This window comes from Camelina sativa, chromosome 9 (assembly GCF_030686135.1).
Source record: "Camelina sativa cultivar CO46 ecotype springtype chromosome 9, ASM3068613v1".
NCBI lineage: Eukaryota > Viridiplantae > Streptophyta > Magnoliopsida > Brassicales > Brassicaceae > Camelina > Camelina sativa.
In genome coordinates this window covers 25,268,077-25,295,463 of record NC_141888.1, presented here as the reverse complement: position 1 = coordinate 25,295,463, position 27,387 = coordinate 25,268,077, and the positions used below count along the sequence as shown (strand labels likewise).

Below are 27,387 nucleotides of genomic sequence, written 5' to 3'. Positions count from 1 at the left end.
TATATAACTTATGTAAATATTTTTTTTTTAACAACACTTATGTAAATATAATAATACATATATTATACATATCTCTTAAAATTATTTGTTTTTTTTATCGTTCAACTTTGATAATAATTTTCATTAGTATTTTTGAGCATTTGAGTAATGAAAACGAAAATTTACTATGTGATTTAAATATATAATTTAAGTTTTTTCATATAAACTAACATATAATCTAAAGTATTTAATAATTAAAAACTAAACTATTTTCAAAGTAAAAAATACATATTTCCTATTAAATTAAATGAAGTGCGATAAAAATTTTAAAATACAATTAAAAATCTTTTTTATATCTTTAAAGTACATATTTGAATTAAATTTTAAAATAATGATTTTTATATAATTATATGTTGAATCACAAACTAAATATAATGAACACTAGGATTGACCATGTGGTACATCACGGGACAAATTTTGTATTATAAAATTCATGTTTATCTTATTTAATTTGGTAAACTATTGACAGAAAACTTTGCTTTATTTATAATATTAGTAAACCAAATAACTTTAAACCCAAAAAACCGATAAAGAGTATGAGAAGTGAAATTCAATGAGAAACACTGAAAAAATCAACTACAAAACAAAGTATAATATCACTTCTTCTTCTCAATCTTGACATTAACATCCATCAGTTTTTTCTACATCATGAGTCTCCTCATCCTCATTCTTTGATGAGATGTAGCAATAATACAATATTAGATCTATACTATATCTATAAATATTACACTCTTTGTTTTGCTTGTGTTTATCGAGTTTGGTGTGATTAGATATTGTGAATGAGAAGTATCTATAGTGTTTTAATTTAATGTTATGGTTTTATGTGAGTGAGTAGAAATAATCTTGGTGAGCAAGTTTAAAATATATCAAGATATCAAGATTTGGGTATGTTTGAGTCGAGTTTAGAACGTAGTTAACGAATATGTATTAATAATATATGCTACTTATTATGAGTGTGAGTGTTTTTTTTTTTTGGACAAACACTTTCTTTCATTAATCAAACGAAATCAAGTTCATACAAACCATAGGAAATGAGATAATGGAGTTTAACACAAAGTAAAAACAACATCAAAGGAAAGATAGGAGCTACACGAAGATAGCTAAAGTAGTTCGACGAAGGATCCATGTAGAAAGATGTTAGATGAAGTTCCGGGTAGTTTTTGTTTAACAACAGATTTGTGGAGGGCAATCACAATAGAGGGATACATGTATTTGACTGCACACTATATCGATAGTGTATGGAATTTAAAGACAAAATTAATGTCATTTCGTGTATTTCCTCCTCCACATACGGGTGCTGGAATAGCTACAAAGGTGTTGACATTGCTAAAATAATGGGGAATCGAAAAGAGAGTGTTCACAATTACGGTTGATAATGCTTCCCCAAATGACAATATGCAAGGAATCTTCAAGAGGCAGCTTAGGAAAAATTTGGTATGTAGTGGAGAGTTCTTTCATGTGAGATGTGCTGCACACATCTTGAATCTAATTGTGCAAAAGGGATTGGATGTGATTGATGGTGCTCTATATAAAATCAGAGATAGTGTTAAGTTTGTGAGGGTGAGTGAGACTAGAGAACAATCCTTTCAAACATGTGTGGAAACAATGGGAATTGAAGCTAAGGGTGGACTACTTTTAGATGTATCAACTAGGTGGAACTCAACTCACCTTATGCTCTCAAGATCAATCATCTATAAGGAAGCCCTTCGCCATCTTGCAGAGATTGATACAAGTTATCAATATTTCCCTTCTGATGTAGAGTGGACAAGAGCAGAGTTGATCTTTGAGCTGTTGACCCCATTTGCAGAGATGACGAATCTGATCTCTAGTTCATCTTATCCAACTGCCAATTTGTATTTCAATCAGGTATTATAAATTTATAATTAACTTTGATTATGATCGACATAATACAAATTCTTATCCAACTAACAATTTGTATTTCAATCAGGTATGGAAAATTGAAATTTGGCTGAAAGCTGAAGAGTACTCTTATAACGATGTGATTTGTGAGATGGTGATAGGTATGAAGGAGAAATTTGACAAGTATTGGGAGGACTATAGTGACATACTTACTGTAGCTGCGGTCTTTGATCCTAGATTGAAGTTTACTTATATAGAGTATTGCTTCAATACCATTGATGCGTCAACTAGTAAAGCAAGGGTGGATCACTTGCGTAAGAAGCTGAAGAAGTTTTTTGATGTTTATAAGAAGAACCCAACAAAAACAGCAGCAGAAAATTCAAAGTCAAACAATATGGAGCAAAACATTCTTCCTGGATACGATATAAGTGTTTTGTATCGATTGTGTCTTGTGATTTGTTTTTGTATTGATCTGTTTTGAACTGTTTATGTGATCGGTTTTGAATCATGATTTGACTGTCTTATGTTTATTTACATTTTCAGGGCTTTTATGCTTTCATCTCCCAAATAGTTGGTGCTAAAGGTAAGTCAGCATTAGACAAGTACTTGGATGAACCGGTTTTGGACATGATGGCATTTAAGAGCATGGATGTTTTGAAATATTGGAAGGACAATGCAAACCGTTTTCAAGAAACTGTCTTGTATGGCTTGTGACATCCTTAGCATTCCTATTACGACTGTAGCTGCAGAATCATCATTCATCATTGGAAGCCGAGTTTTAAGTAAGTATCGGAGTTCACTCCTTCCTTCTAATGTCCAAGCTCTAATTTGTGCTAGAAATTGGCTTACAGGTTTTGAAGAGATTGTTGATCCATTTGAAACCTATGTTTGTGATTGTTGATCCATTTGAAACCTATGTTTGTGATTGTTGATCCATATGTTTATGTTTATGCTTTTGGATCTTTATGCTTATGCTGTTGGATGTTTGTGTTTGAAACATTTATGTTTATGCTTTTGGATCTTTATGCTTATGCTTTTGGATGTTTGTGTTTTAAACATTTATGTTTATGCTTTTGGATCTTTATGCTTATGCTTTTGGATGTTTGTATTTGAAACATTTATGTTTAATTGTTTATGCTTTTGGATCTTTTGTGTTCAAATTTTTTTTTGGATCTTTTGTTGTCCAATGGACACTCATGGACAGCCCATAAAAATATGGGCATTAGTGGGCATGGTCGTTAATGGACACGGACAGCTATTTGTCCAAAATCAAATTGGACAATATTGGAAGGGTCAAAATGGACGTGGACAGCCCATTTTGACCGCTCTAGCTTCAATTTAGAGGTGAAACCGGTAGGTCTCCATGGCACCACTGCAAAAGTAATAATTATATGAATATAGACCATGTAATACGATTCTCGAGACCAAAAGATTCTTACTACTTCCAGAAACTCTCGGTAACTTTGCTGAGGGTGTTGAGTATTGGAGGGGTTATCATTTCAAGAGCTCTGAACTCCATGTACTTCTCCTAAGAAAGTAATAACAACAAAATTTGATATCCTATTCAAAACATAATTTTTTTTCTAAATTACTAAGAGGTTCCGATAGGCCCGGTACATCTCCTCATGCCAGAGACCAGAGCATTTTATATGGTCCCCTCCCAACCTTCGTCCCTCGAACCGGCGACCTCTAAACTTTGCGAGAGAGTTTTTTTTCTTTTTTTTAAGCAACAAACAGAACTCCTCATTTTCTTTGGACACAATGACAGATTCATAAGTATATACCTTCTATTTCACATCTCAGCATGCTAACAAATCTAAAATCACATCTTCAAACCTCATTTATGATTACTGTACTTTGGGATCTAGAAAGGGGAAAAAAAAAGTCAAAGAACCAAATAATAGTCTCTAGATTTCTTTGAATTCAAAGCAACATACAACCTCTGCATTTTGTCCATCCACTTGTAACGCACTACTCTTATACAGACGAACTGAAAAACGGAATAACTGATTCTAAAAGAATATTGCTAATAAAAATAAATCATATTTTTAAATTTTTTTTTTAAGAAAAATCAAATTAGAAAAATATATCTATAAATTGATAATTATTTAATTATAGATAAATTAATAATTATCGATTATATAAGAATATTGATTTCGGTTTCAATATTATTAATTTATAGAGGTTTTATTGTATATATAGACTCCTAAATTGAAAGATTTATGAAAATCAAAACATTTCCTTGTTTAAGGGATAACGATATACAATTTAACTGTCATACATAAGAAAATGGATATGAAGGTGAAGTATCGTAATGGTTAAGAGAACTGAGGGATGTGGTTAGTATGGAGAAGATACAATATTTTAGACTAGGCCTGGGCATTCGGGTTCGGGTTTTCGGGTTTTCGGGTTTTCGGATTTTTGGATTTAGACATATAAAACCCGTTCGGATTTTTTATTGTATCGGGTTCGGGTTCGGGTATTACCCGTTCGGGTTCGGGTAATTCGGGTATACCCGAACTCAAACAAACCATAAACAAAAAAAACTAATTTTTATTTTTTATAAATTTTAGAACACTTGTATATATATAAATATTTAATGTCTCACATTATAACAAAGAAACTAAGATGGCAAAATGCTCAAGGTACTATGGGACAAAATATTATGGTTAAAAATATTATGGTCTTCAAAAACTCCTCTTCACCGATGTGGGACAAACATTAACATATTTTAAAACTAATACATAAATATAGTGGGCCTTTTCTAGATAAAGAGCTATTCTGAACTCTGAAGTCTATTGCACAACTTAACTTTTAGATTATTGTGGAGTTCTGTTCAATTCGTCGACGTTGCTTCTGGAGTTTCGCTGGGGCTCTTACAATATTGGACGTGGGCTTTACTACTTAGACTATTGCTAATTAAGTAGAGACCTAAACAACGCTCATTATAATTTTTGTGAATCAAAAGAGTATACTACTACATTTGGATAAATAAAATATTTCTAGAAAAAAACCAGCGTAAGAAGAGGGAGGATGACTTTTGTAACCTAAAAGCATAATAGTTTACTCTTTAAAAAATTCTTTTATAAACTGTTTAGTTTCTTGATCAACAAGTTACTAAATCTAGGACGAGTGAAAGTGCCGCCGAGGAACATATCGGCCATGACCTTATACATGGCCTCGGTCAAGTGCACTCCATCCCAATTGATGTATTGACTCGGATCTTTACACGCCGTAGCTGCAGCCGTCCCACACGTCTGGAACACCTGAAAGTTGTACGGCTCTCCGGTTCCACAGCACGCCTTGAACTTCTCGGTGATGCCGTACATGCCAGGGTTTTGAATCACCGCACGGTACGCGTTCCAGTAATCTGCGTAGACTATTGTGGCATTCGGATACTTAATCCTGCATTTGTTACATAAATATTAGTATTAAAAACAGAAATTTTAATATTGTTTCTATCGATTCGTTCTTATTTAACGCATTTCTAACATAAATTAAATACATATAGAGGACAGCAACTAATATTATAGTACCACAGTTTCTGAAGTACTATTAAGTTGATTTTAAAGATAATGCAAGTACAACCACGAGAGGTTTGTTTTTCTTACCTATCAAATCACCTCGAAACAGTAATACTATATGATATCCTAAAATTTATGAGTTATGACATTGATGTTCAATAAATTTCCAATCGCAGGAAATTTTAATATGCTTATACTAAAATGTAATCTTAATTAAATAATTGAAGGGTGCTTTTTTTTCAAGAATTTGGATGAGTTTGATATATACATTTTATTCTTATAGACTGAGTTTAAAATGTGTTTTTCTAAAGTCATACTAATAACTTCAAATCATTTTTTTGTGTGTGTTAAAGAAAATATTTTAAATCTTTCGAATTACTAATCATGTGACATGCAAACTTATATATCTTGGTTAAGCATATGTTTAAAACCAGAGTATTAGAAATAAATAAATAAACTGACCTAAGTTGTTTAAGTTCGGATTGAAGAGCAAGATTGTGAATGTAACTTTGGTTATTGGCACTCTTCACACATCCTAGACTGTCCCGATCATCTTCTGCGGCTAATGACATTGCTAACGTCAAGCATCCAGTTGCCGGATGTCCTTGTACCAACATATATTGCACACCTTTGTTCAACAATGTCTGCAATTACGATTCAAAAAATGTTATCAACGAACATCATACAACGAATTCAACCCAAACCGGTCGGTTAGGTCCATGTTTACAGACTTCTTGCTATCTCTATTATCTCAAGCATGACTAGTCGGTTGAATCACTTCAGTGTCATGACTTGCCAATATATGTAAAAAATAAAAATAAAATAAAAATCACTTTGTTTGATTTTATATAATTAAATAACGCAACCTGGTCCGTAATATGTAAGATATATGATATTTTTATAAACATTTTTGATAAAACTAACTAACCATCCCTAATCCATATTGCAAATTATGTAACAGAGAGGTGATTATTCAAAATTACCTCCAAAAACCTTGTAAAAGTTGAAATGCTAAGTCGTCTAATGGTATCGCTTGACACAGTAGATCCAAGGGTGTAGGCATAATCGTTAACTCCGATTTCTCCGATCCAAAAGAGAGAATCTTTAAACAACGAAACCTTCTGATCGTTTCCAAGTGTCTCTAAATACTTGTCGAACCAGCCAAGCTCTGTTTCTATAGACTGAGGAGTCATATCAAGCGTTAGATTGTTCTTCACGAAAAACGCGTGTTTGATCACCGTAGCTCCAGAGACGGCGAAGTTAACGCCGTGAGTATCCCTGGCCGTGCCGTTACTACCTTTGGTTGATCTCAGGCCAAGATACGGTGGCAGAAACGGTAGGTTCATCGACTGTGCCACGAAGTCGATGGCGAGACGGCCGTCGGTGTAACGGTTCGTTGGCCGTCCGAAATAAGTCATGCCGTATGGAGGACTTGACAAGTGTCCGAATCCGGCTGGTCCTTCTCCGGAGCGTGAGTTTCCGGTGTCGGTGAAAGAGTCGCCGAAGGCGTAGATTTTGTTGAATGGATGGTGGACGTTCGGAACTGGCGCCGCGGAGGAGACGGTGGAGAAGAGGAGGATCACGGAGGAGACGGCGGTTGTGAGGAGGAGAGAGATGGAGGAAGGCATTGTGTGAAAGGAAGTGAGTTTTGAAATTAGAGGTTATAATATTATGAGAGTGGTCGTCGTGTGTTATATATGTAGTGGTGAAATAATAAAATATAAAAACGTATTTATTGTTAACAAATTTCTGGTAGATGAGATCCAAATTTAGTTTTAAATTATTTTGAAGAATTATATATAGTCGATTTTGGTTTTTTGTTAGTATCCCCGAGAACTCTAGCTATAGAGGAGCCATTTATAGCCTTAGATGAAAATTTGTGGTGCTTATATTTTTAACAAAGAAAATAACAAAAAGAAAAAAGCATGTGTAAAGCTTAAACCCCACCAAATATTTGGGAATTGGATTGGATGATTGAATTTTTTTTATGTGGTCTATACATGTATATCTTCTTGTATGATTGGTTTTAAAAGTTTCTTTTTGTTTTTTTTTTATGTTAATATGTTAAATTGTTTTTTAAAGGCATAATATTTGAAGGTTTTTAATACAAAAATGTGCAAATGTAAACAGAAGTTTTAACTAGTGACCCGCAATGCACTTTTTTGTTATATCATCATCCAACACACAATATTTAAAAAAGACTTTTTTTTTGGTTTGATGAATATATTTTGACATTCATTCAAAAAAAAAAAAAATGTTAAAAACGATCATGGTGGCACTATACTTAGGTTTGGACCTAGCGTTCAGTTATATGCAATAATACAATATGAACTATCTTTGGGCTATTTTAACCAAAAAAAAAACTATTTTTGGGCTATGACATTAATATGAGAAAACATATTAGATATTATAATTGAAAAATAAGGAAAGAAGAAAAAGTAGGTGAGGCATGGATTGGAGGTGGTTAATGTAGTTGGCTGTGGAGGGATTACTAGTTAGCCATTAAATATATCTCAGCCATCCCTCATGATCATTCTCGCAACGTGCGGCAGCTAATAAGTTCGGCGATTGAAAGTGTACTTCATACATGGTCGGTTTAAGTAGCAAAGATTTAGCTCCTCGTAGCATCTAAATAAGTTTTAAAGAAAATATGTCCTTACAAATTGATTTTTTCAAAACCGAATATTTTTTATTTTATTTTGTTCGCCATTTTGTTTTAATGTTTTCTTTGTCATTTCACATATACTATGTGGTCTTTTCTTTTGTTAAGTTCCATACCTATAATTGTATCATGACAATGATTGTAATACTTATAAGACGTTCGTTATTTAGCATTTATATTTTGATGTTAATCGGATAGTTAGCTACAGACAATGTACTAAAAGACAATTCCAATATCATTAATAGTCATTTTGTTGATATCATATACTAAGAAACCATATATGTATATGTTGGACCATCTTTTTCCTCATTGGTTGGTTACATTTTGCTGTCATAATTTATTTTCGTAGTGACCATACATAAGGTTTCGTAACCTACAGGTGTCTTGTGCAGAGTGTGAAGTGAATGCGAGCCCATTCATTAATCTTGTTGCAATTTTCCTAAAGGTTGAAACTTTTAGGTCAATGATAATGATATTAGTATATCGTAATAATAGCTACGATAAAGGGAGAAATCTGGAGAGTTCCTCATTCTTGTTAATGCATTGTCTTATCTTTTCTAATCCTTTAGTTGTAAATGGTCGCTTGGCCAGTTTTTAAGTTGTAAGCATGGAGGTTCGAACCCAATCAGATTGGAAATAACATGGAGCATTTAAGACCATGATGCCACTGTCGTCTGTCGGTGTTAGATCATGCAGTGTTTTACATTCTCGAGGGGGTCATCATCGGTTATAGTATAATTGCTTCTTTCTTTTTACAATTTGAGTTAATGCTTTTTTAATTATTGGTCTCGCTAAAAATATTTTATTCATAGTAAAGTGTTTTATTTCAAATTATATATTGTGGCATATAAGATATGAGAGAATAGTTAAAGTATGTTAAATTATGTAAAGTCTACATCATACTATTTTTTTCCAAATATTAGTAATTGTTTTATGTTGAAATGAATACTATTAAGTACTGTTTACACTAGTATTTTTTTTGGATTCACTACAGAAAATTAAAAATATGAGAAAGACTAACAACAAGATACTAATCAAACGAAGTAGTGATATCAACATATCAATATCATTTATTATTCATGACCGACATAAAGGGTTATGGTTTCGTCATGCATGTTGGTTTACTTGAAAGGTTGGCACATCTTTACGGAGTAGTTTATTTGTTCATTCAAAATCGATCGTGTACAAGTTTTCTGAATCCAAATTTTATGTTATTCTAAGTTTAACTCGATCGTTGGAGTTGAGCCTTGATTTTTGTTCTTTCAAATCATAGTTACGACTTATGAGTCTAATAAGTTACGGGTTGGTAAAAAAAAAAAAAAAAATTAGCAAAACTCAACATTTCAACGTTGATGTTTTTCCTTACATACAACATTTAAAAACTTAAGTTTGGTATTCAGTGAAATATTATATTAAACACATCAAAATGAAGTTAATTACCTATGAAACTTCACTTATTAAGTTTCGTTTGTATCTGAAATAAGTATGTGTTTACAACTGATAGCTATTTTCTTTTTATAATTATTTCTCTTAACCAACCCAAATTTGCGATATAATTAATATATACACTGAATGAATCTTATTATATGGGCCTAGAAAAACAAAATCCAGTGATATGCATATAATACGTTATACATAGTTTCATCGTCGTCCCATCGATCTGTAAGGAAATGGTTTAGGGGACATTGCTTTTAAGCCTCAAATTACGCTTGGTAATTTGACGATCACTGATTGGGGTCTTTGTTTTAAGTTGAAAAGTTTTAACACCTTCTTAAATACTACTACAAATTAGTTGACGAAGTTGAACGCCAACCATCGTAGAACGACGTATACTTTAATAGCCCACACAACCTAGGTAGAATATATTCTATACTTTTTTTTTTTTTTTTTTTGAACAAAGAATATATTCTATACTTTAAAAACTAAAACTTATAGCTAGAGCCTAGAATTAACTGAGAAATGTCAAAACTCAAAATCCTTTAACATGGATTAATCCGAAAGATTTATTCTTCTTTTGCAAATTTATGATTTTTTTTCTCTCATAAATTATAAAAGTTCACACTGGATAGACCATATAACATATATAAACATTTAGAATAATCTCTATTTGTCACTACTTAGAGGTAGAGACAATATTACATTAGCAAAAATACAATAAAAATAGTAATATTTTTGGATAAAAAAATACTGAAATAGAGTAGGTGAAAAAGGCAAGAACTTTTGGCATGCTTCACGTTATTTCTAGTCTATTGCTCTCGATGACCATTTCGTTTTTTCTTTTTAATTAAAAAATTACAAATTAAATTTAGGTATTTCTGTTGGGAAAGCCGCGGGAAAGAAGAAAGAAAAGGTGGTGAGACTTGAGAGAGAATATGAAAAAAAAAAAAAAAAAAAAAAAAGAGAGATTTTGGTTTTGTTTTCAAACGACGACCTCTTCTCCTCTCTCCTCCTCTTATATTACATTTTCATCTCTCCTTTTTTTTTGTCTTTCCCAGATCATCATCATCACCTTCTCTCTTTCTTTAGGTTTTTTTTTTTGCATTTCCTCGAATCAAATTCGAATTCCTCTGTTCAGATAACACGAGATCCTCTGTTCTAATATCGAACGATGGCAACGGTAAGAACAAAACCTATCTCCTTTTAAAGAAAGACAATTTCACATCTGAATTCTCTCATATTATCGAATTATGATTCATCTTTGTCATTTCATTTTGTTGATACGTTTTTAAAGTTCTCTCCTCCTTTCATACAATCTTTTATCTTGAAAAAAGTCTTGAATTTGTGCCAAGAACCATTGCCAAAAGTTTCAGAAATCTGCATTTTTTTGATGATGAACGATTCTGTTTCTGCATGGTTTTGTAGGGTAATAGAGGGAGACAATTGCCAAAATTCGGGGAATGGGACGCGACCAATCCTGCATCAGCGCAAGGATTCACTGTCATTTTCAACAATGCTCGTGATGACAAGAAGACCAAGAAAACCGCTGTCGCAGGACCCGAGAGTATTGTTACACCTCCTGTAAACCAAGAACCTCCAAAAACCAACAACCATCATCAGAACCACCGTAACAACAACCATCATCAGAACCGTAAATCCGAGACCCCTCGATCAAAGGTACTTTCTTTTTTCCGTGATAGAATCGTGTGTTCATTGCATAATTCTCTCCGCTTATAACTTGGTTTCTTTTTTCCTCTTTGGTTGTGCAGAAGAAATGGCTTTGTTTCCGTTAACTCTGGCACTGGCTCTGTTCTGAGGAACCTGATTAGCAAGCAGAATCGTGGAACCGAGTGATCTCCAACAAATTACAGCGATCAAACCTGTGTGATCGTCTAAGATGTTGTAGGAAACTTCTCTTCTTCTTCTTGCTCGTTGAGTTTCTTGGTTTTTTTTCCACTTGTTTTGGCCACATTTGGGTATATGAATATACATTTTGCTTGCTACTTCTTATTAGTTAGGCTAATTGCAGCTAAATCTAGAGCAACTCTGTTCCAGGGTTTAGCTCCAATCACATACAATATGAACCAACCATGGTGAAATTTATTTAGGAATTAGGTTTCAAGCAAGTAAACAACCAATGAAAGAAACAGGCAGGCTCCATTTAACCTCAAGAGTCAAAGGGTAGTTACAGATTACAAAAGTTTCCTTGGTGAAAATTTGTCAAACGCACTGAGGATAGGCTTGCCACATAGAGAGATATTGTTTGGAGAGTACAGTTTAACCTAATCGTTTAGTTAAGAAATTTCAAACCCATGATAGAGACACAAGGTATCAATAATGTAAGTTCCTGAATGTTTTGGTTGTCAATTCCAACCGTCACTTTCATTCCCATTTGCACCGACCTGAGGAGGTTCTACAATGGCCTGGGAGCTTTCTGCCGAATAAGGTGGCTGGACGGAATGGTCGAATCTACAAGCTGGACCGAATTTGCAGATGCCGTACCGACTGTAATGTGTGCAGACGCTTTGATCCTACATATCAGTTATGCAATCAGTCAAAACCCGAGAGACTTCTATATTGAACATTTCAAAAGGGGCTATTACAAGAGTCAAAGAGTTCATCAAACATTCAAGAACTACGAGCACTAATTAAAGAAAGACTATCAATAAAAAAGCCAGCAACTTTCTAATACTAGCACACAAGAACAGAGACGACGGAAGGAGAAAAAAAAACGAACTTACAGGTCTAAGGGGTAAACCCTTGTCATTGAGAGCATAAGGAGGCAGCTTTGGCAACCGATTCTTAGGATGGTGGTATCTGCAATTGAATTTGAACTTGCAGTCCCCAGTTTTCATATAATAACTGCACTCAGGTTGGTCTGGACGTTCAGGAAATTCTTCAGCTGGCATTTGATATCGGTATTGTGACAACATACTTGTTTCAGCAGAGGTATTGTTCATAAGGTATGTGGTGGAAGGGGTAAACACACCCCTTTCAGATGAATACACAGAAGCCTAGGCAGATAAGAAAACCAAAGATAAAGTCATCGTTGATGATTCAGATAGAAATAATATATCATTAAGATCGAATGCTAGTGTACATACTACCTGATAGCTATTCCATTCCGGAGTTTGAGAAGGAACTCCATGAGTTTGTGACAGCATGACTGGAATAAAAGGAGTTGAACCATTGGCATGCCTTGGTGAAGACCAGGAAGTTGAACTTGCTTGGAATGTGGACTTTGGAGAAAATGATCCAATGGATACATTATTATTACCACGAAACGATGGGGAGTCGGTTCCTCCGATGGTTGTAGGATCAGGATGATTAAACTTACACTCAGCACCAAATTTGCAAGAGCCATTGCGCATGTAGTAAGGACACTCCACTTCTCCCTACCGATGGTTGAAACACCATTATGTAGCTTTGAAAAGACTAGCAACAGAATGTTAAGAAAATGGCATCAATTAAATGGCAAATACCGGTCTAATAGGAAGGCCGAGGAAGTTAAGCTCGGGTGCTGAGGCCAGACAAGAATTTGTTTTGGAATGGTTGAATCTACAAGTTTCTCCATATTTGCAACCTCCAGTCCGAAAGTAGTACTGTAAACCTCATGCAAGGAATTGGAGCACATGAACCGGATATGAGTAACTTACATTTGAAAAAACAAAGAAAAAGGGAGACTTGAAAATGCAGATCAAGATGATAGAATGAAACTTCAGAAAACAAACGTCTGATACATGACGAGAGCATGTAACAAGGTTAATAAAGAGAAGTAACATTAACCTTGCAATCTATTTGTCTCAGATTATCACCATCCTCTTCCTTTTCTTTTACCTTATTATCCCTAGCAATCTTCGATACAATCTTCAATCCCATTAGAAAAAACGAAAATAAAAGATCTTAGCTAAAACTAATCATTCATTCTGATCAATCAATACTTTTGAAGCACACAAACCCTTAAACCAAAAGCAACATAGATTGGTTCCATCAGAAGCAAACACGAAAATAAAGCTTTCTCCTTTGGTGTAGCAACGAAGCACACAGCACTAATTATATAGTATTATCTTACTCACAAAAGATATACGCATGTGCCACTGATTTAAAAAATGATGCATCTTTATAAACAAATCTTCTTCACTAAGATCAATTAAAACACACAATTAAGAACCAATATCCTTGTCAGAAGCAAACGTGCAAGAAGTTAGAAAAGTGTAAGAATTTGAAAGTTTTTTACTTGGATTTTTCTGGAAAGAGGATGATTGAATTTGCAAGTGGATCCGAATTTACAGCTCCCTGTCCTCATATAAAACGAGCAATCCTCTTCTCCTGGCCTCACTGGATACACAGCTTCGCTCCCCTCACTCTCGTTCTCACTCCAACCATAACCATCACCGTCTCCATTTTCTTCTTCTTCATCTTCTTCCTGGGTGATCTCTACAGCATTCGAATCCAAACCTCCACTACCCTCACAGACGCCGCCACTCATCCTCGTCTCACTCTGCTCTTTCGTAACTCCATTCAAACCCACATTCTTAAACTGGTCACTCAAGTCCTCCTCCGTTTCGTGATTGATGACATCAGAAAGGGATCGATCAGCAGATAAGTCACCAGAGTAAGATCCAGAAACAGGTTTTGCCTCAAACCCATCTGCAATTTTTTCGGAATTGGCCATTTTTTTTTTCACAAATCAGTAAATCACATTACAAATAAAAAACCCTAATTTCAAGGAGGGATTTAAGAAGAAGATCAAAGGGTTGAATAAAGTTGTTTCCTTTATTTTTATTTTTTCTATAGAGACTTTAAAGTTTATTGTCGTCTACAAACGTCACGAATGAGAATCCCAAAGAAACCGTTGCTTTTTAATACTTATGTTGACAAGTTTATTGTCGTCTACAAACAGCTTTTTCATACTTCCACAATAGCCATGTGTTGAATTCATACATTTGACTATTGATCTGGCCTAAACATACATTATGTTTCTGAATATTTGAATTCTGTACCCCAACTTTGAAATCAATACCCCAAGTATAAATGTTGTGCCATAGCATACAAAAGCGTGTTTATGGTCTAACTCTGTTAAGCTTCCATTTAATCAAAATGACGTTGATTCCACGTGTGCGCAGCAATTCAAAACGATGTCGTTTTGGGAAAACAGAGAGTCTAAAATTTTGGCCAAAACGACGTCATTTTTTATTTCTCTCCCAAATCTCTTTTCCTCTCTCCCGATACTCTCTAGCGGTGGAGGAACCCTAAAATTTGGGCATTTTCAATTTCAGGTCAATCTGAAACTTTAGATTCTCTGTTTGGCCAAAATGTTAGATTCTCTGTTTTCCCAAAACGACGTCGTTTTGAATCGCTGCGCACACGTGGAATCCACGTCATTTTGATTAAACAGAAGCTTAACAGAGTTAGACCATAAACACGTTTTTGTATGTTATGGCACAACATTTATACTTGGGGTATTGATTTCGAAGTTGGGGTACGAAATTCAATAATTCAGAAACATAATGTATATTTAGACCAGATCAATAGTCAAATGTATGAATTCAACAGAGAGCTATTGTGGAGGTATGAAAAAGCCGTTTTTCCCCATATAGCTTTTGTACATGCACAATTTTTATGCGTTTCTCTTAACTTTTGCAATTAAGTTCCATATTTTAAGGTTTATGATCTCATATACACCTCAACTTTCTGATTGAACAAGCAGCCCCCTTTTATTCTTTATCAGAAGTTTACAATAGGATTGATTGTTATAGACTCAAAACAGTAAAAAAGAAGACGAGAATCTGTAAATGCAACAACAATTGACTGTTTCCAAATGTTAAGACTTTGACTAAAATAATGCCTCCCAAATCCAATGGATTAGTTGATCTCTTTATGATAGTGTCTATATATATATATATATATATCATCTTTTTTTGGTCTTCTTGACTGAATGACCTGTCTTCCGTTTATGCCGGCTGAAGTCAGAGACAAATCTGAATGTTTGATCACACCCCGGTTCAGCGCATATGTAAGGCCTAGCACCTGTGTGAACTCTTACGTGCTCGGTTCTAGACCAAGACCATTTGAAAGTCATCTTACATCCTTTCCATGGACATTTCAGGGGACGGTCATCTGAGTGAACGCGCTGGTGTTGAACCAAATACTTGTGTGAGAATAAGTTTTTACCACAGCCTTTGATAGGGCAGATGTTTCTTTTATGCAAAGCCAACTGTTTTTCTGTACTGAAACTCATCGTGCAACCCTCCATGTCACATTTGTACGCCGCACATTCCTCTTCTTCTTCTACATCTTCATCCACATCTTCTTCACTTGCAACTCTGGAGAAGGAAGCATTACTATTTCTTCTCTTACCAATCTTCTTTGGTTTCGTTTCTAAAGTCCCTCTTGAGGGCTTCGGTATTCTCACCCTAAGCCGTGTGCTAGGTCCTTCCATGCAAGGATTAAATTCTTCATTCGTCTCTCTCGGACTCTGAACTATCTCGTTTTTTACTTTTCGTTTAGCTGTAGACGTTGTTTGTCTTTTCCCTGTAATGCAAAAATCTTGTTCCTCTACAGAATCCTCAGCTGAATCATACTCACCACCTATTCGTCGACTAACTTGTCTATTTCCTTTTTGCTGATGAACATCATTGTCTTCTGAATCATATGAAACCGGATTTCTAAACACTTTTGTCCGTTTGCTCTTTGGAATACCCCTGAGGTGCCTGTAGACATTACCATCATCATGACCATACACAGAGTCCTCGTAAGCATTTCTGTCGATTGACTGTTGATACAGCTGAAAACTTTTCTCTGTTGAGCTCTCTGAAATTGCATGTTCCCTTACAGTATATTCTTCTCCAAGTGAACGGTTTGAAACCTCATCATCTGACTCAAATTCTTTAAGACCCCTGTGTCGACGAATTCCCTTGATCTGCTGATCAGACATTTGATTTGACGAATCTCCAGAAGCCGTAATCCCTGTCCCAAAATAAGTCTCTTCCTCGTTTCCGGAAGCCCTCCACTGCTGCTTATAAGAATGATCCTCTGATGTGTCATCCGAATCTCCATCTTCCCTCTTAAAAGAAGTAAGCTTCTTGCGTGGCACAGCCTTTGCTCTTATATTTCTCTTCCTACTATACGTTCTTCCAAACATTGTGGTTGCACCTCTAGAAGGAAACAATCTCTTTCCAGTGAAATCCTCATCCATAGCAGCTCGGAGATGACAACTTCTTTTAGATTCTTCCCCCTCTAAGTCCTGCTCCAGCAAAAAGGGATGCACCTAAAGAAGAGAAATATATAACTTAAATTGAACCAACGAAGCAGAAACAGAAGTATACTAATGTCCGAATTAGTAGGGCTTCAGGTTAGGTAAAAGTACCTGATGCGACATCCAAACTTTACCACACCATTTTCCAACAACATATTTCCTCTGTCGGGAAGATCTTATACCAGAAACTTCAGGTTTCGAGGGTGAGCTCGTTGCTGGTGAGCTACGACCAAATGCATTGTATATGACAGAATTGTAAGGCATCTGCTTACTATACAGAGGAGAGCGACTGAGAATAGCGCTGTAAGAAAGGTTAATACCCAATTTTACAGTCCAATCACTGTTCCCACCCTTAGCTTCAACATAATCCAACGCTGCCTGAATCGTTTCCTCATCTTCTCGGGCCACATTCCTAAATTCAGTATCATTCCAATTGTGATTGATGGCAAGCTCTTCAGCAACTATCTTTGCTTCACTTTCTATCCTGGGGTACTCTGCAAAAATTGTGCGTCTAAATGATGAAAAGGACTAAAGAATGCATAACTAATTCAGGACAACCCAAACAATGTCACAAGACTAATAGAAATAATTTTTGTAGTTTTGCTGTCACCTGGATGGCATAGTAACATCATGTGAATCCCCCCAATAGAACGTAGTCGCTGTTCCACTTCTGCAGCATGCTCAAGACAAAACACGTGCAACCGACAGGAATCGTCATCAGATCTTGGAACAAATGGTAAAGCTATTTCCACAGGTGATGAAAGTGTCGAACAAGTTGAAGTAGCATGTGAGCCCTCAATAACACCTTTCTCTTTCCCACATACAAGTCTTTGGCTGTTCAAATAAGAAGATCGACCATCTCTAGCCTCCTCGTTGCCATTTGTAACAAAAGACTGTGTTTCATATGCACAAGAACCACTTTGGTCATAGTTTTTCTCTTCCGAGACAATAATGTCATCTTCTTCATCGGAATCCGAAGAATCTCCATAGGCTGAGGCTAACAACCCAAGAGCACAATCTTCTTTATGGGGTTTTGTTAAAGAAGCTGCTGAAGTTGTTTGACCGCTTGTTTTCATTGAGTGATCCGTAGTTTGAACAGGTACACTGTAGAAGTAATCTGCATCATGCATTTCCGTGCTTTCTGCGTGATGAAAAAAAAGTTACTAAATACTAACATTCATGTCTATACAGTTACACTTGCAGACTTACCATTAAAGGATACGCGACTAGTGACTTACGTGAAAGCTTCACAACAGGAGCACTTGCATCCTGACCAAGATTTGCAGATTCGGAAACAGCTGTCCAATCATTGAAGAAGCTACTATCTGCAGACATGATATATCTAGCTGCTGCTTCTTTAGGTTGAACAATAGCTACACAATCAAAGCTTAAGACTCCGCATGTAACACAAGAGAATAGCCTCTGATCCGAAAGCCTAACAGCTCCACCTTTTTCCCTCCTTTCAGCATCAGACAGAGTTTCTTGAGTTTCATTCTCCCTGCTTGCCAAATGATTTCTGTTCCTTTCACATAAAGATGTAAACTTTTCTTTCACTGAAACTGTATCCTTTAAACCGTCATTGAAACTGACCATAATACTATCACAACTTAAGTCCTCATCCTTTAATAGGGTTGGCTTTTCCTGGTTAGTTCTCAAATCGGATCCAATTCGCAGGTCAGAACAAACTGATATATCTGAGGAACTCTGTGGGAGAAGGGCCACTGGGGATCCTTTTCCAAGAGAAGAGAGCAATTCATTGTTGCGGATAATGATTTCAACAAATAGCTTTTTGGTTAATCTTTCGCCTTCGCTTCTTTTTTTATCTTTCAATCTAGAACTCCGTGGGTTGGTGTTGATGCTTGCTGGCACTCTGCAATGAGTGAAACACACCTTATATGAACCTTTCAAGCATTTAAAAGTTGGGAGACTGTTAATGAATAAGAAACAAGTACCTCGAACCTAGAGTCAATGCATAGTCATATAGTAACTGAAGATGAGAAACCATTGGAGGGTAATTTATTGCAGCTCGCCGGATGGCAGCATCGTTAGCCATTCTCAACCATTCCGGAGTTGCAATGTTAGATGCTTCGCCACAATTGAATCCTGAAAGCCCCAAGATTGTTTTTTTAGGGGATAATACAAATTAGTTACAACATGGTAAGCCTTGAATGATTAACATGAAGAGAAGTGAGGTGGATAACTCACCATGACTAAACCCTGAATGATATGCTCTTGGAAAAGTGACAACAAACTCTCCAGGATTTTGTACTAACCTGATACCAAGCAAACAACTTGTGTGAAAGCCAATAGAAAAAAAAAACTGCCTCTGGATGTTACTATTCAATTAACAGAGCACACGCAAGAAAGCCATTACCTACAACATGGTATTCCGGCTTTAACAAATACTTCAGGAGACATCACAGTTGTCTTCTCACCAAGAGTATATGATGTCACTGATAAGGCACATAAGAGTCATAAATACTTAGTTTACTTCCATATAGCTACATAAAAATCTTCTTCCATGGTCAACTTTTGTAGTTAACGATAGAGACCCAAGATGTCAACAATGAGACAATGAATTGAAACTAAGCTCCCAGACTCGCATAATCCTTTAAAAGATTTGAAACAAAAACCAACCAAGCACAAGCATAACCCGACATTTTCCTAACATAAGTGACAATGTAACAGAGTATGCCATAACAATAGGCATTTGGTGGAAAAGAAAACTCACCAAGAGGATTAAGCTCTCCACCATAACCATGAACCCTAACCACCTCCTCAAAAGCAACGGCAGCATCCTTTGGCACACCGTACCAAGTCTTACCAGCACCCATATGCAAGTAATTAAGACTATGAAGGTCATGATCCTCCACATGCCAAGCAAACCAACTAAACATCATAGCAATATACACCATTGGAGATGTAACTCCAGGAATCTCCTCGTTCATGAACTTAAGCAATGATCCTTCAGCTCTAGCCATTGCCCTCATGTTCCAAGCTGTCTCACCCACTGTTCCTCCATCACCACCATACTCTCTCCTCCTTGCAGCTGCTAGACTCAGAGGTATAAAAGCGGAGCCAGGCATGTCATTGGCGTACTCAACTGAGAAGGGTTTATCCACTGAGGCTCTCCAGTAAAGGGTTTCGATTTCTAGCGGAGAGAGTTGACTCTTTTTACCACATTTCTTGAGATAATTCTTCTCAAAGCTCCTAGCTTTGGCCTCGAACTCACCAAAACTGTAATGCTCTCCGCTCTGCCACACGGGTCTCTGCACCGGACGCTGCTTCCTAGGGCAAAACCCGATCTGCTGTTGACGCGTGGCGAATGTTGGACCACCGTCATAATCGCACGAACTCTTACCACCACCGTCACGAACCCTCGACGCTGCTCGAGCCGCCAGAGAACGGTTAAGGTTAGAAATCGAAGTTTTCTTGGAAGGAGGAGGCAGTGGAGGCAAAATTTTGCAGATTCCGTACTTAGAAGCTTCTTCTTCGATCTTAAAAATGTAAGCGATCGGATCTTGGAACTCTGCTAAAGTAGGTCGGAACTCTGGAGCAACCGGCAACGATTTAAGCCATGGAAACACGTCTTGACTCTGCTCTGAAACCGCCATCAGGAAAAAAAAAATGGAACCTTTCTCTCAAATTAGTTCACTTTCAAAGCCTTTTTAGATTCTGGGTACACTTCAAAACGCCATTACGAGAGAAAACAGAACCAAAAAAAAAAAAAAAAATTGAAGAAAAAGAGGAAGGCAGAGTTTATAAGAGAGGCTCATCGAGTCTCTTCCCCAGAAAGGGTTTTAATTTTGGTTAAAAGGGTCATCTATCTACTACTTTAGGGACCTCGAACAAAACGACGGGCTTGATCTCGTTTCCTTTGTTTTGCGTCTCTCTGTTTTTTTATCTGGATTAAAGAAACAGAGCAAACTTTGTAATTTTTTTTTTTTTTTTTTTTTAAGAGGGTTGGGTTTGGGAGTAGAGCAAGAATCTCTGAGATTGTGATTTCTCATTACTCTGTTTTGTGTTTTTTTTTTTTATCTTAAATTAATCTCTTTGCAGCTAAAGAAGTGAAATGAGTAAAACTTTTGCTGTAAAAAATATTCGATGACGAGAAGGGGTAGTGTTTGTTTTACTATTTACGATTCTACCATTTCGTAAGTTGTAGATGGAGACACACATTGGTTGTTTGTCTTGCCCTGTTTGGTGCATTCAAAAACTACTGTACACTCTTTTTGCAGGATTGCATTTTCCATTTGGTAACATGGCCTCACATTTGGGTTATCTCAAGAAGTGAGTCAGTACTCAAGTATTCAGGTAATGTCATTAGCAATTTGGTATTCTTTAGGAATCAAAAAGGTCATATGAAGTCCACGGCGATGGAACTAACACTGTCAACCAACCAGAATAAGCCACGTAGACAGCAATTATATTTTAAAATAACTGAAAAGTCGCTGTTCCTAGTTCGTAGATTTTCGAATTTATTTAGTACAAATGTGATGTTGCCTCTAACCACTAGAGTAAACAATAAAGCAAACGGTGTATATATGCATTAATATACAAAACAACGAATCTAAACGTAGCGATTATCAAAATTTATAAACTTTCAGATTCACTTAATAAACGTAGAGACTACATTGGTCTAGCAATGTTGTAGTCCTCTTTGTTGAGGTCAAGAACCCATATTAGAAACAGAGAGAAATAAACATGGTTTCAAATTGCTTAGTGCGCAAGAGACTTATGTGACGATAAGAGACCAATCAAACATTATCCAAGGATAACAAGAAGATTTTATTATCAAAGCCGACATTATGACTTTAATTGTCTCATCATCAGACATCAAATGAATGTCAAAAAAATAAAAAGTCTCATCATAAAAATATCTCCTTAACTTGACAAAAGCCAAGAAGAAAAATAACATGAACTCATTATTTTTTCGTTCACCAACAAAGAGAGAATATGTCTTAAAGTGAAACGTCTGCAACAAACAATGGCTCTTCCAAATGTTAAGACTTACGACTGAATAATCCCAAACAGACAAAAGAACCAGAGAGATATACTTACTTAGAAAACCCCTAAAATCCCTACAATCCAATTTTCTTCTAATAGATCAATGGAGTTATCTCTTTATGGTAGATTCCATGTTACCTTTTCTTCGTCTTTTTAACTGAATGACCAGTCTTCCTCTTATGCCGGCTAAAATCTGAGACAAACCGGAATGTCTGACCACAACCCGGTTCAGCACAAACATAAGGCCTAGCGCCTGTGTGCACCCTTATGTGTTCGGTTCTAGACCAAGCCCACTTGAACGTCATCTTACACCCTTTCCATGGACATTTCAGAGGACGGTCGTCTGAGTGAACACGCTGGTGTTGAACCAAATACTTGTGTGAAAAGAAGCTTTTACCACAGCCTCTAACAGGGCAGATGTTTCTTTTATGCAAAGCCAACTGTTTTTCTGAAGTGAAACTCATTGTGCAACCCTCCATGTCACATTGGTACCCCGTGCATTCCTCTTCCTCATTCTCCGCTTCTTCATCTTCCTGCACATCTTCTTCACTTGCAACTCTAGCAAAGGAAGCGTTACTACTTCTCTTCTTACCAATCTTCTTTGGTTTTGATTCTGAAGACCCTCTTGACGGCTTTGGTTTTCTCACCCTAAGCCGTGTGCTAGGTCCCTCCATGAATGAATCCAATTCTTCAGTCTTCATCCCAGATGCAAATTCTTGCAAAGTGCGACCTTTTGCGTCTCTCGGACTCTGAACTGACTTGGTTTTTGCTTTACGTTTGGCTGTGGACCTGGTTTGCCTTTTCCCTGTACTGCTAAAGTCTAGTTCCTCGAAAGAATTCTCTGCTGAATCATACTCACCACCCATTCGATTAGCTTGCTTACTACTTCTGGATACTCTTCCCCTTTGCTGATAAACACCATTTTCTTCTGAATCATATGAGACTGGATTCCTAAAAACTTTAGTCCGTTTGCTCCGTGGAATCTCCCTAGGGTGCTTGTACATATCATCATCATCATCATCATCACGATCATACATTGACTGCTTCTCTCTATATGGCTGAAAGCCATTATCCATTGAGCTTTCTGAAACTGCACATTCCCTTACAGAATATTCTTCTCCAAGTGAACGGTCTGCAACCTCGTCATCTGACTCAAATACATTATAACCTTTATGTCTGACAATCTCCTTGCGCTGATCAGACATTTGATTTGACGAATCACCAGATGCCGTGTGCCCTGTCTCAAAATAAGACTCTTCCTCATTCCCAGAAGCCCTCCATTGCTGCTTATAAGAATGATCTTCCGATGTGTCATCAGAAACTCCATCTTCCCTCTTAAAAGAAGTAAGCTTCTTGCGTGGCACAGCCTTTGCTCTTACCTTTCTCTTCCTACAATACTTTCTTCCAAACATTGTGGCTGCATCTCTCGAAACAGTACAAGGAAACAATCTCTTTCCAGTGACATCCTCATCCATGGCAGTTCGGAGATGACAACTTCTTTCTTCTTCCCCCTCTAAGTCCTCCTCCAGCAAAAAGGGATGCACCTGAAGAGAGAAAAGAAAAGCAGTCTTAAATTGAACCAAACCAAACAGAAACAGAAGTGTAGTAATGTCTGAGTTAGTATGATTTCTGGTTAGTCAATAGTACCTGATGCGACATCCAGACCTTACCACACCATTTCCCAACAACATATTTTCTCTGTCTGGAAAATCTTTTACCAGAAACTTCGGGCTTCGAGAGTGAGCTTATTGCCGGAGAGCTACGACCGAACACATTGTATATGACGGAGTTGTAAGGCATCTGCTTACTATACAGAGGCGAGTGACTGAGAATAGCGCTGTAAGAAAGATTAATAGCCAACTTTACGGTCCAATCGCTGTTCCCACCCTTAGCTTCAACATTATCCAACGCTGCCTGAATTGTTTCCTCATCCTCTCGGGTCACATTCCTGAATTCAGTATCATGCCATTCGTGATTGATGGCAAGCTCCTCGGCAACTATTTTTGCTTCAGCCTCTATCCTTCGATACTCTGCAATGATTATGCGTTCAAATGATGAAACTGACTCAAGAATTTGCATAATTGATAAAGCAATGTCACAAGACCAGTAAAAATGAAATCTTGGAGTTTTGCTGTTACCTGGATGGCATAGTAACATTATGTGAATCCCCCCAATAGCACGAAGTTGCTGTTCCACTTCCGCAGCATGCTCAAGACAAAACACGTGTAATCGACAGGGATCGTCATCAGATCTTGGAACAAATGGTAAAGTTATATCCAGAAGTGATGAATTATCGCCTTTGCTTAAATTATTTTGTTTGCCGTTAAGACTATGGCTGTTAAAATCAGAAGTCCGACCATCTCTAGCCACCTCATTTTCATCTGTATCAAAAGAGGATCCTTTAAATGCACTTTCTTGATCATACTTTTTTCTTTCCCCTTCCGAAGTAGAGGCATCTAAGCCTCTGTTATCTTCTTCCTCGGAATCAGAAGAGTCTCCATATGCTGAAACCAACAGCCCAAGAGAACCATTATCTTTTTGCGCATTTGTTTGGGAAGTTGTTGAAGTTCTTTGATGGCCAGTCTGAACAGAAACATTGGAGAAGTAATCTACATCATGCTTTTCCATGCTTTCTGCATGATGAAATAAAATTAAGAGAAATGATAAATATCAGCCATAAACAGGGAGTGCAACTTGAAACTTACGTGGATGATGTGATCTTGCAGCCTGACCAAGGTTTGAAGATTCGGAAACTGCTGTCCTATCATTGAAGAAGCTACTATCTGCAGACATGATATATCTAGCTGCTGCTTCTTTAGGTTGAATAATAGCTACACAATCAAAACTTAAGACTCCGCATGTAACACAAGAGAAAAGCCTCTGATCCGAAAGCCTAACAGCTCCACCTTTTTCCCTCCTTTCAGCCTCAGGCAGAGTTCCTTGAGTTTCATTCTCCCTGCTTGCCAAATGATTTCTGTTCCTTTCACATAAAGATGTAAACTTTTCTTTCACTGAAACTGTATCCTTTAAACCGTTATTGAGACCGACCATAACACTATCAGAGCTAAAGTCCTCAGACTTTAATTGGATTGGGTTGTCCTGGTTAGTTGTCAAATCGGATCCAATTCGCAGGTCAGAACAAACTGATATATCTGAGGAACTCTGTGGGAGAAGGGCCACTGGGGATCCTTTTCCAAGAGAAGAGAGCAATTCATTGTTGCGGATAATGTTTTCAACAAATAGCTTTTTGGTCAATCTTTCTCCTTCGCTTCTTTTCTTATCTTTCAATCTAGAACTCCGTGGTTTGGCGTTAATGCTTGTTGGCACTCTGAAATGAGTAAAACATACCTTATATGAGCCCTTCAAGCAGCTTAAAAAGTTGGATTGTGTATATAAAAAATGAAACAGTACCTAGAACCTAGAGCCAATGCAAAGTCATAAAGTAGCTGGAGATGAGAAACCATTGGAGGGTAATTTATTGCAGCTCTCCGGATGGCAGCATCTTTCGCCATTGTCAACCACTGGGGAGTTGCAATATTAGATGCTTCTCCAAAATTGAATCCTGTAACCCCCAAGATTGTTTTTTTGGATAACTTAAATTACTTCATCCTATTAAATCTTGAATGAGTCACTTGTAGATACTAAATAAAAGTTGCTTACTCACCATGACTAAACCCCGAATGATAAGCTCCTGGAAAGGTGACGACAAATTCTCCAGGATTTTGCACTAACCTGATACCAACAAACCACTTGAGTAAAAATGGTGCCTCTGGATTCCAATCAATTGAAAAGAGAGGAATAGAATGGAAGCAGTTAACAGTTATTTTCGGGCCAAAGAAGAGAACGCAAACAACAAGATGATGAGATGAACAGAGCAAAAACATAGAAACCATTACCTGCAACATGGTATTCCAGCTTTAACAAATACTTCAGGAGACATCACAGTTGTCTTCTCACCGAGAGTAGAAAATGTCACTGGGCAACAACATAAGAGGCATAACCATTTAGTTTGTTTGCATACAGCTACATATGTAGCTTCTTCCCCGACAACTTTTGGAGGAATAAAACAGTTAAAAAAAGAATCAAAAAGGACATAGACACGATAGAAACAACAATCAGAACAAGTAACTGAAACGTTGAGTAACTATAAGTCACACTCAGTTAACACTAATTAACCTTCACAAGATACTCACCAAGAGGATTGAGCTCTCCACCATAACCATGAACCCTAACCACCTCCTCAAAAGCCGGAGCAGCCTCCTTTGGCACGCCATACCAAGTCTTACTGGCCCCCATATGCAAGTAATTAAGACTATGAAGGTCATGATCCTCCACATGCCAAGCAAACCAACTAAACATCATAGCAATATAAACCATCGGAGATGTGACTCCAGGAATGTCTTCCTTCATGAACTTAAGCAATGATCCTTCAGCTCTAGCCATTGCCCTCATGTTCCAAGCCGTCTCACCCACTGTTCCTGCATCACCACCAGACTCTCTCCTCCTCGCAGCTGCCAGACTCAGAGGGATAAAAGCCGAGCCAGGCATGTCATTGGCGTACTCAACAGAGAAGGGTTTATCCACTGTGGCTCTCCAGTAAAGGGTTTCCATTTCTAGCGGAGAGAGTTGACTCTTTTTACCACATTTCTTGAGATAATTCTTCTCAAAGGTCTTAGCTTTAAACTCGAACTCACCAAAAGAGTACTCCTCACCACTCTGCCACACGGGTCTCTGCACCGGACGCTGTTTCCTAGGGCAAAACCCGATCTGCTGTTGACGCGTGGCGAATGTGGGACCACCGTCATAATCACACGCGCCGAAGCCTCCGTCACGAACCTTCCCCGCCGCACGAGCCGCCAGAGAACGGTTGAGGTTAGAAATCGAGGCTTTCTTAGAAGGAGGAGGCAGTGGAGGCAAAATTTTGCAGATTCCGTACTTAGAAGCTTCTTCTTCAATCTTAAAAATGTAAGCGATCGGATCTTGGAACTCTGCTAAAGTAGGTCGAAACTCAGGAGCAACCGGCAACGATTTAAGCCATGGAAACACGTCTTGACTCTGCTCTGAAACCGCCATATCTCTTTCTCTCTCTCACACGGAAAGAAAAACAAAGACCTTACTTTCAAAATTGCTTCACTCTCAGCCTCTGGGTAGTAACTAAAACGCCATTACAGAGCATAAACAGAACAAAAAATGCAGAGACGGGAAGAAAAAAAAAAAAGACTTTTTAAGAGATTCGACGAGTCTCCACCATTTCTCCGGCCAATAGATTTATTGTCTTAAAGGGGTCAATCCACTTTGCTCCTCGAGAAAAACGAAGGGGGGGGGGGGGGGGGGGGGGGGGGTTTGATCTCGTTTCTTAGGTCTCTCTGTTTTTTTATTGGATTAAAGAAACAGAGGAAAAAAATTGTATTTTTCTTTTAGGGGGTTGGGATGGGGTTTGGGGCAGAGCAAGAGATTGTGATTTCTTCTCAGTATTAAAACAAGTAAAGAACACTGATGTAAAGATACCCAAAAAGGGTACTTATTTTGTTAATCATTTACGATTCTGCCATTTAATTTAGTTCGATTCGACGGAACACACACACATTTCTTGTTTGTCC

General features: G+C 37.2%; 5 protein-coding genes across 9 annotated transcripts; 1 reads left to right on the top strand and 4 right to left on the bottom strand.

Annotated features, from left to right (window-relative positions):
* Positions 1-4,937: 4,937 nt before the first annotated feature.
* LOC104711339 (GDSL esterase/lipase At3g48460) lies at positions 4,938-7,290 on the bottom strand. Its single transcript, XM_010428039.3, has 3 exons — positions 6,407-7,290; positions 5,886-6,067; positions 4,938-5,304 (listed from the first exon to the last, which is right to left on the bottom strand). The coding sequence occupies exons 1-3, from the start codon at positions 7,049-7,051 to the stop codon at positions 4,983-4,985; spliced, it is 1,149 nt and encodes a 382-aa protein (XP_010426341.2). The 5' UTR covers positions 7,052-7,290; the 3' UTR covers positions 4,938-4,982.
* A 3,064-nt stretch (positions 7,291-10,354) lies between these two features.
* Positions 10,355-11,525, top strand: LOC104711338 (uncharacterized). The gene is made up of 3 exons (XM_010428038.2): positions 10,355-10,702; positions 10,948-11,199; positions 11,292-11,525. The coding sequence occupies exons 1-3, from the start codon at positions 10,694-10,696 to the stop codon at positions 11,313-11,315; spliced, it is 285 nt and encodes a 94-aa protein (XP_010426340.1). The 5' UTR covers positions 10,355-10,693; the 3' UTR covers positions 11,316-11,525.
* A 135-nt stretch (positions 11,526-11,660) lies between these two features.
* On the bottom strand, positions 11,661-14,577 carry LOC104711337 (zinc finger CCCH domain-containing protein 43-like). 3 transcript variants are annotated; one of them, XM_010428034.3, is made up of 6 exons: positions 13,760-14,577; positions 13,309-13,389; positions 13,005-13,124; positions 12,630-12,917; positions 12,264-12,536; positions 11,661-12,053 (listed from the first exon to the last, which is right to left on the bottom strand). In XM_010428034.3, exons 1-6 carry the CDS (start codon positions 14,195-14,197, stop codon positions 11,886-11,888), a joined length of 1,368 nt encoding a protein of 455 aa, XP_010426336.1. In that variant the 5' UTR covers positions 14,198-14,577; the 3' UTR covers positions 11,661-11,885. The 3 variants fall into 3 exon arrangements, with proteins under 3 accessions (XP_010426336.1, XP_010426337.1, XP_010426339.1); XM_010428035.3 differs by having other exon boundaries at positions 13,309-13,377; XM_010428037.3 differs by lacking the exon at positions 13,309-13,389.
* A 636-nt stretch (positions 14,578-15,213) lies between these two features.
* On the bottom strand, positions 15,214-20,796 carry LOC147938721 (lysine-specific demethylase REF6-like). 3 transcript variants are annotated; one of them, XM_087467402.1, is made up of 8 exons: positions 19,512-20,796; positions 19,155-19,233; positions 18,986-19,053; positions 18,733-18,883; positions 18,019-18,650; positions 17,391-17,921; positions 16,892-17,274; positions 15,214-16,792 (listed from the first exon to the last, which is right to left on the bottom strand). In XM_087467402.1, exons 1-8 carry the CDS (start codon positions 20,392-20,394, stop codon positions 15,434-15,436), a joined length of 4,086 nt encoding a protein of 1,361 aa, XP_087323528.1. In that variant the 5' UTR covers positions 20,395-20,796; the 3' UTR covers positions 15,214-15,433. The 3 variants fall into 3 exon arrangements, with proteins under 3 accessions (XP_087323528.1, XP_087323529.1, XP_087323530.1); XM_087467403.1 differs by having other exon boundaries at positions 15,214-16,768; positions 19,512-20,795; XM_087467404.1 differs by lacking the exons at positions 18,986-19,053; positions 19,155-19,233; positions 19,512-20,796 and having other exon boundaries at positions 17,990-18,650; positions 18,733-18,841.
* Positions 20,797-21,625: 829 nt separating this feature from the next.
* On the bottom strand, positions 21,626-27,282 carry LOC104711336 (lysine-specific demethylase REF6). Its single transcript, XM_087467401.1, has 8 exons — positions 25,981-27,282; positions 25,684-25,762; positions 25,452-25,519; positions 25,199-25,349; positions 24,493-25,115; positions 23,926-24,420; positions 23,435-23,817; positions 21,626-23,331 (listed from the first exon to the last, which is right to left on the bottom strand). Exons 1-8 carry the CDS (start codon positions 26,858-26,860, stop codon positions 21,922-21,924), a joined length of 4,089 nt encoding a protein of 1,362 aa, XP_087323527.1. The 5' UTR covers positions 26,861-27,282; the 3' UTR covers positions 21,626-21,921.
* Between the last annotated feature and the right edge of the window lie 105 nt (positions 27,283-27,387).

Bases quoted from the DNA above. Each gene is read 5' to 3' on its own strand.
- LOC104711336 (XM_087467401.1), bottom strand. From the start codon at position 26,860: ATGGCGGTTTCAGAGCAGAGTCAAGACGTGTTTCCATGGCTTAAATCG. The intron at 25,350-25,451 runs GTGAGTAAGCAA...TGGGGGTTACAG, and splicing joins TCATTCGGGGTTTAGTCATG to GATTCAATTTTGGAGAAGCA. The intron at 23,332-23,434 runs GTACTATTGACT...TTCTCTCTTCAG, and splicing joins AGGTCTGGATGTCGCATCAG to GTGCATCCCTTTTTGCTGGA.
- LOC104711339 (XM_010428039.3), bottom strand. From the start codon at position 7,051: ATGCCTTCCTCCATCTCTCTCCTCCTCACAACCGCCGTCTCCTCCGTG. The intron at 6,068-6,406 runs GTAATTTTGAAT...TCGTAATTGCAG, and splicing joins CTTTTACAAGGTTTTTGGAG to ACATTGTTGAACAAAGGTGT. The intron at 5,305-5,885 runs GTCAGTTTATTT...TAACAAATGCAG, and splicing joins TCCGAACTTAAACAACTTAG to GATTAAGTATCCGAATGCCA.
- LOC104711337 (XM_010428034.3), bottom strand. From the start codon at position 14,197: ATGGCCAATTCCGAAAAAATTGCAGATGGGTTTGAGGCAAAACCTGTT. The intron at 12,918-13,004 runs GTATTTGCCATT...AACCATCGGTAG, and splicing joins TCGGCCTTCCTATTAGACCG to GGAGAAGTGGAGTGTCCTTA. The intron at 12,054-12,263 runs GTAAGTTCGTTT...ACTGATATGTAG, and splicing joins AGGGTTTACCCCTTAGACCT to GATCAAAGCGTCTGCACACA.
- LOC104711338 (XM_010428038.2), top strand. The intron at 11,200-11,291 runs GTACTTTCTTTT...TTGGTTGTGCAG, and splicing joins CCGAGACCCCTCGATCAAAG to AAGAAATGGCTTTGTTTCCG.
- LOC147938721 (XM_087467402.1), bottom strand. From the start codon at position 20,394: ATGGCGGTTTCAGAGCAGAGTCAAGACGTGTTTCCATGGCTTAAATCG. The intron at 19,234-19,511 runs GTGAGTTTTCTT...GTGCCTTATCAG, and splicing joins TGGAGAGCTTAATCCTCTTG to TGACATCATATACTCTTGGT. The intron at 16,793-16,891 runs GTACTTTTACCT...TCTCTTCTTTAG, and splicing joins AAGTTTGGATGTCGCATCAG to GTGCATCCCTTTTTGCTGGA.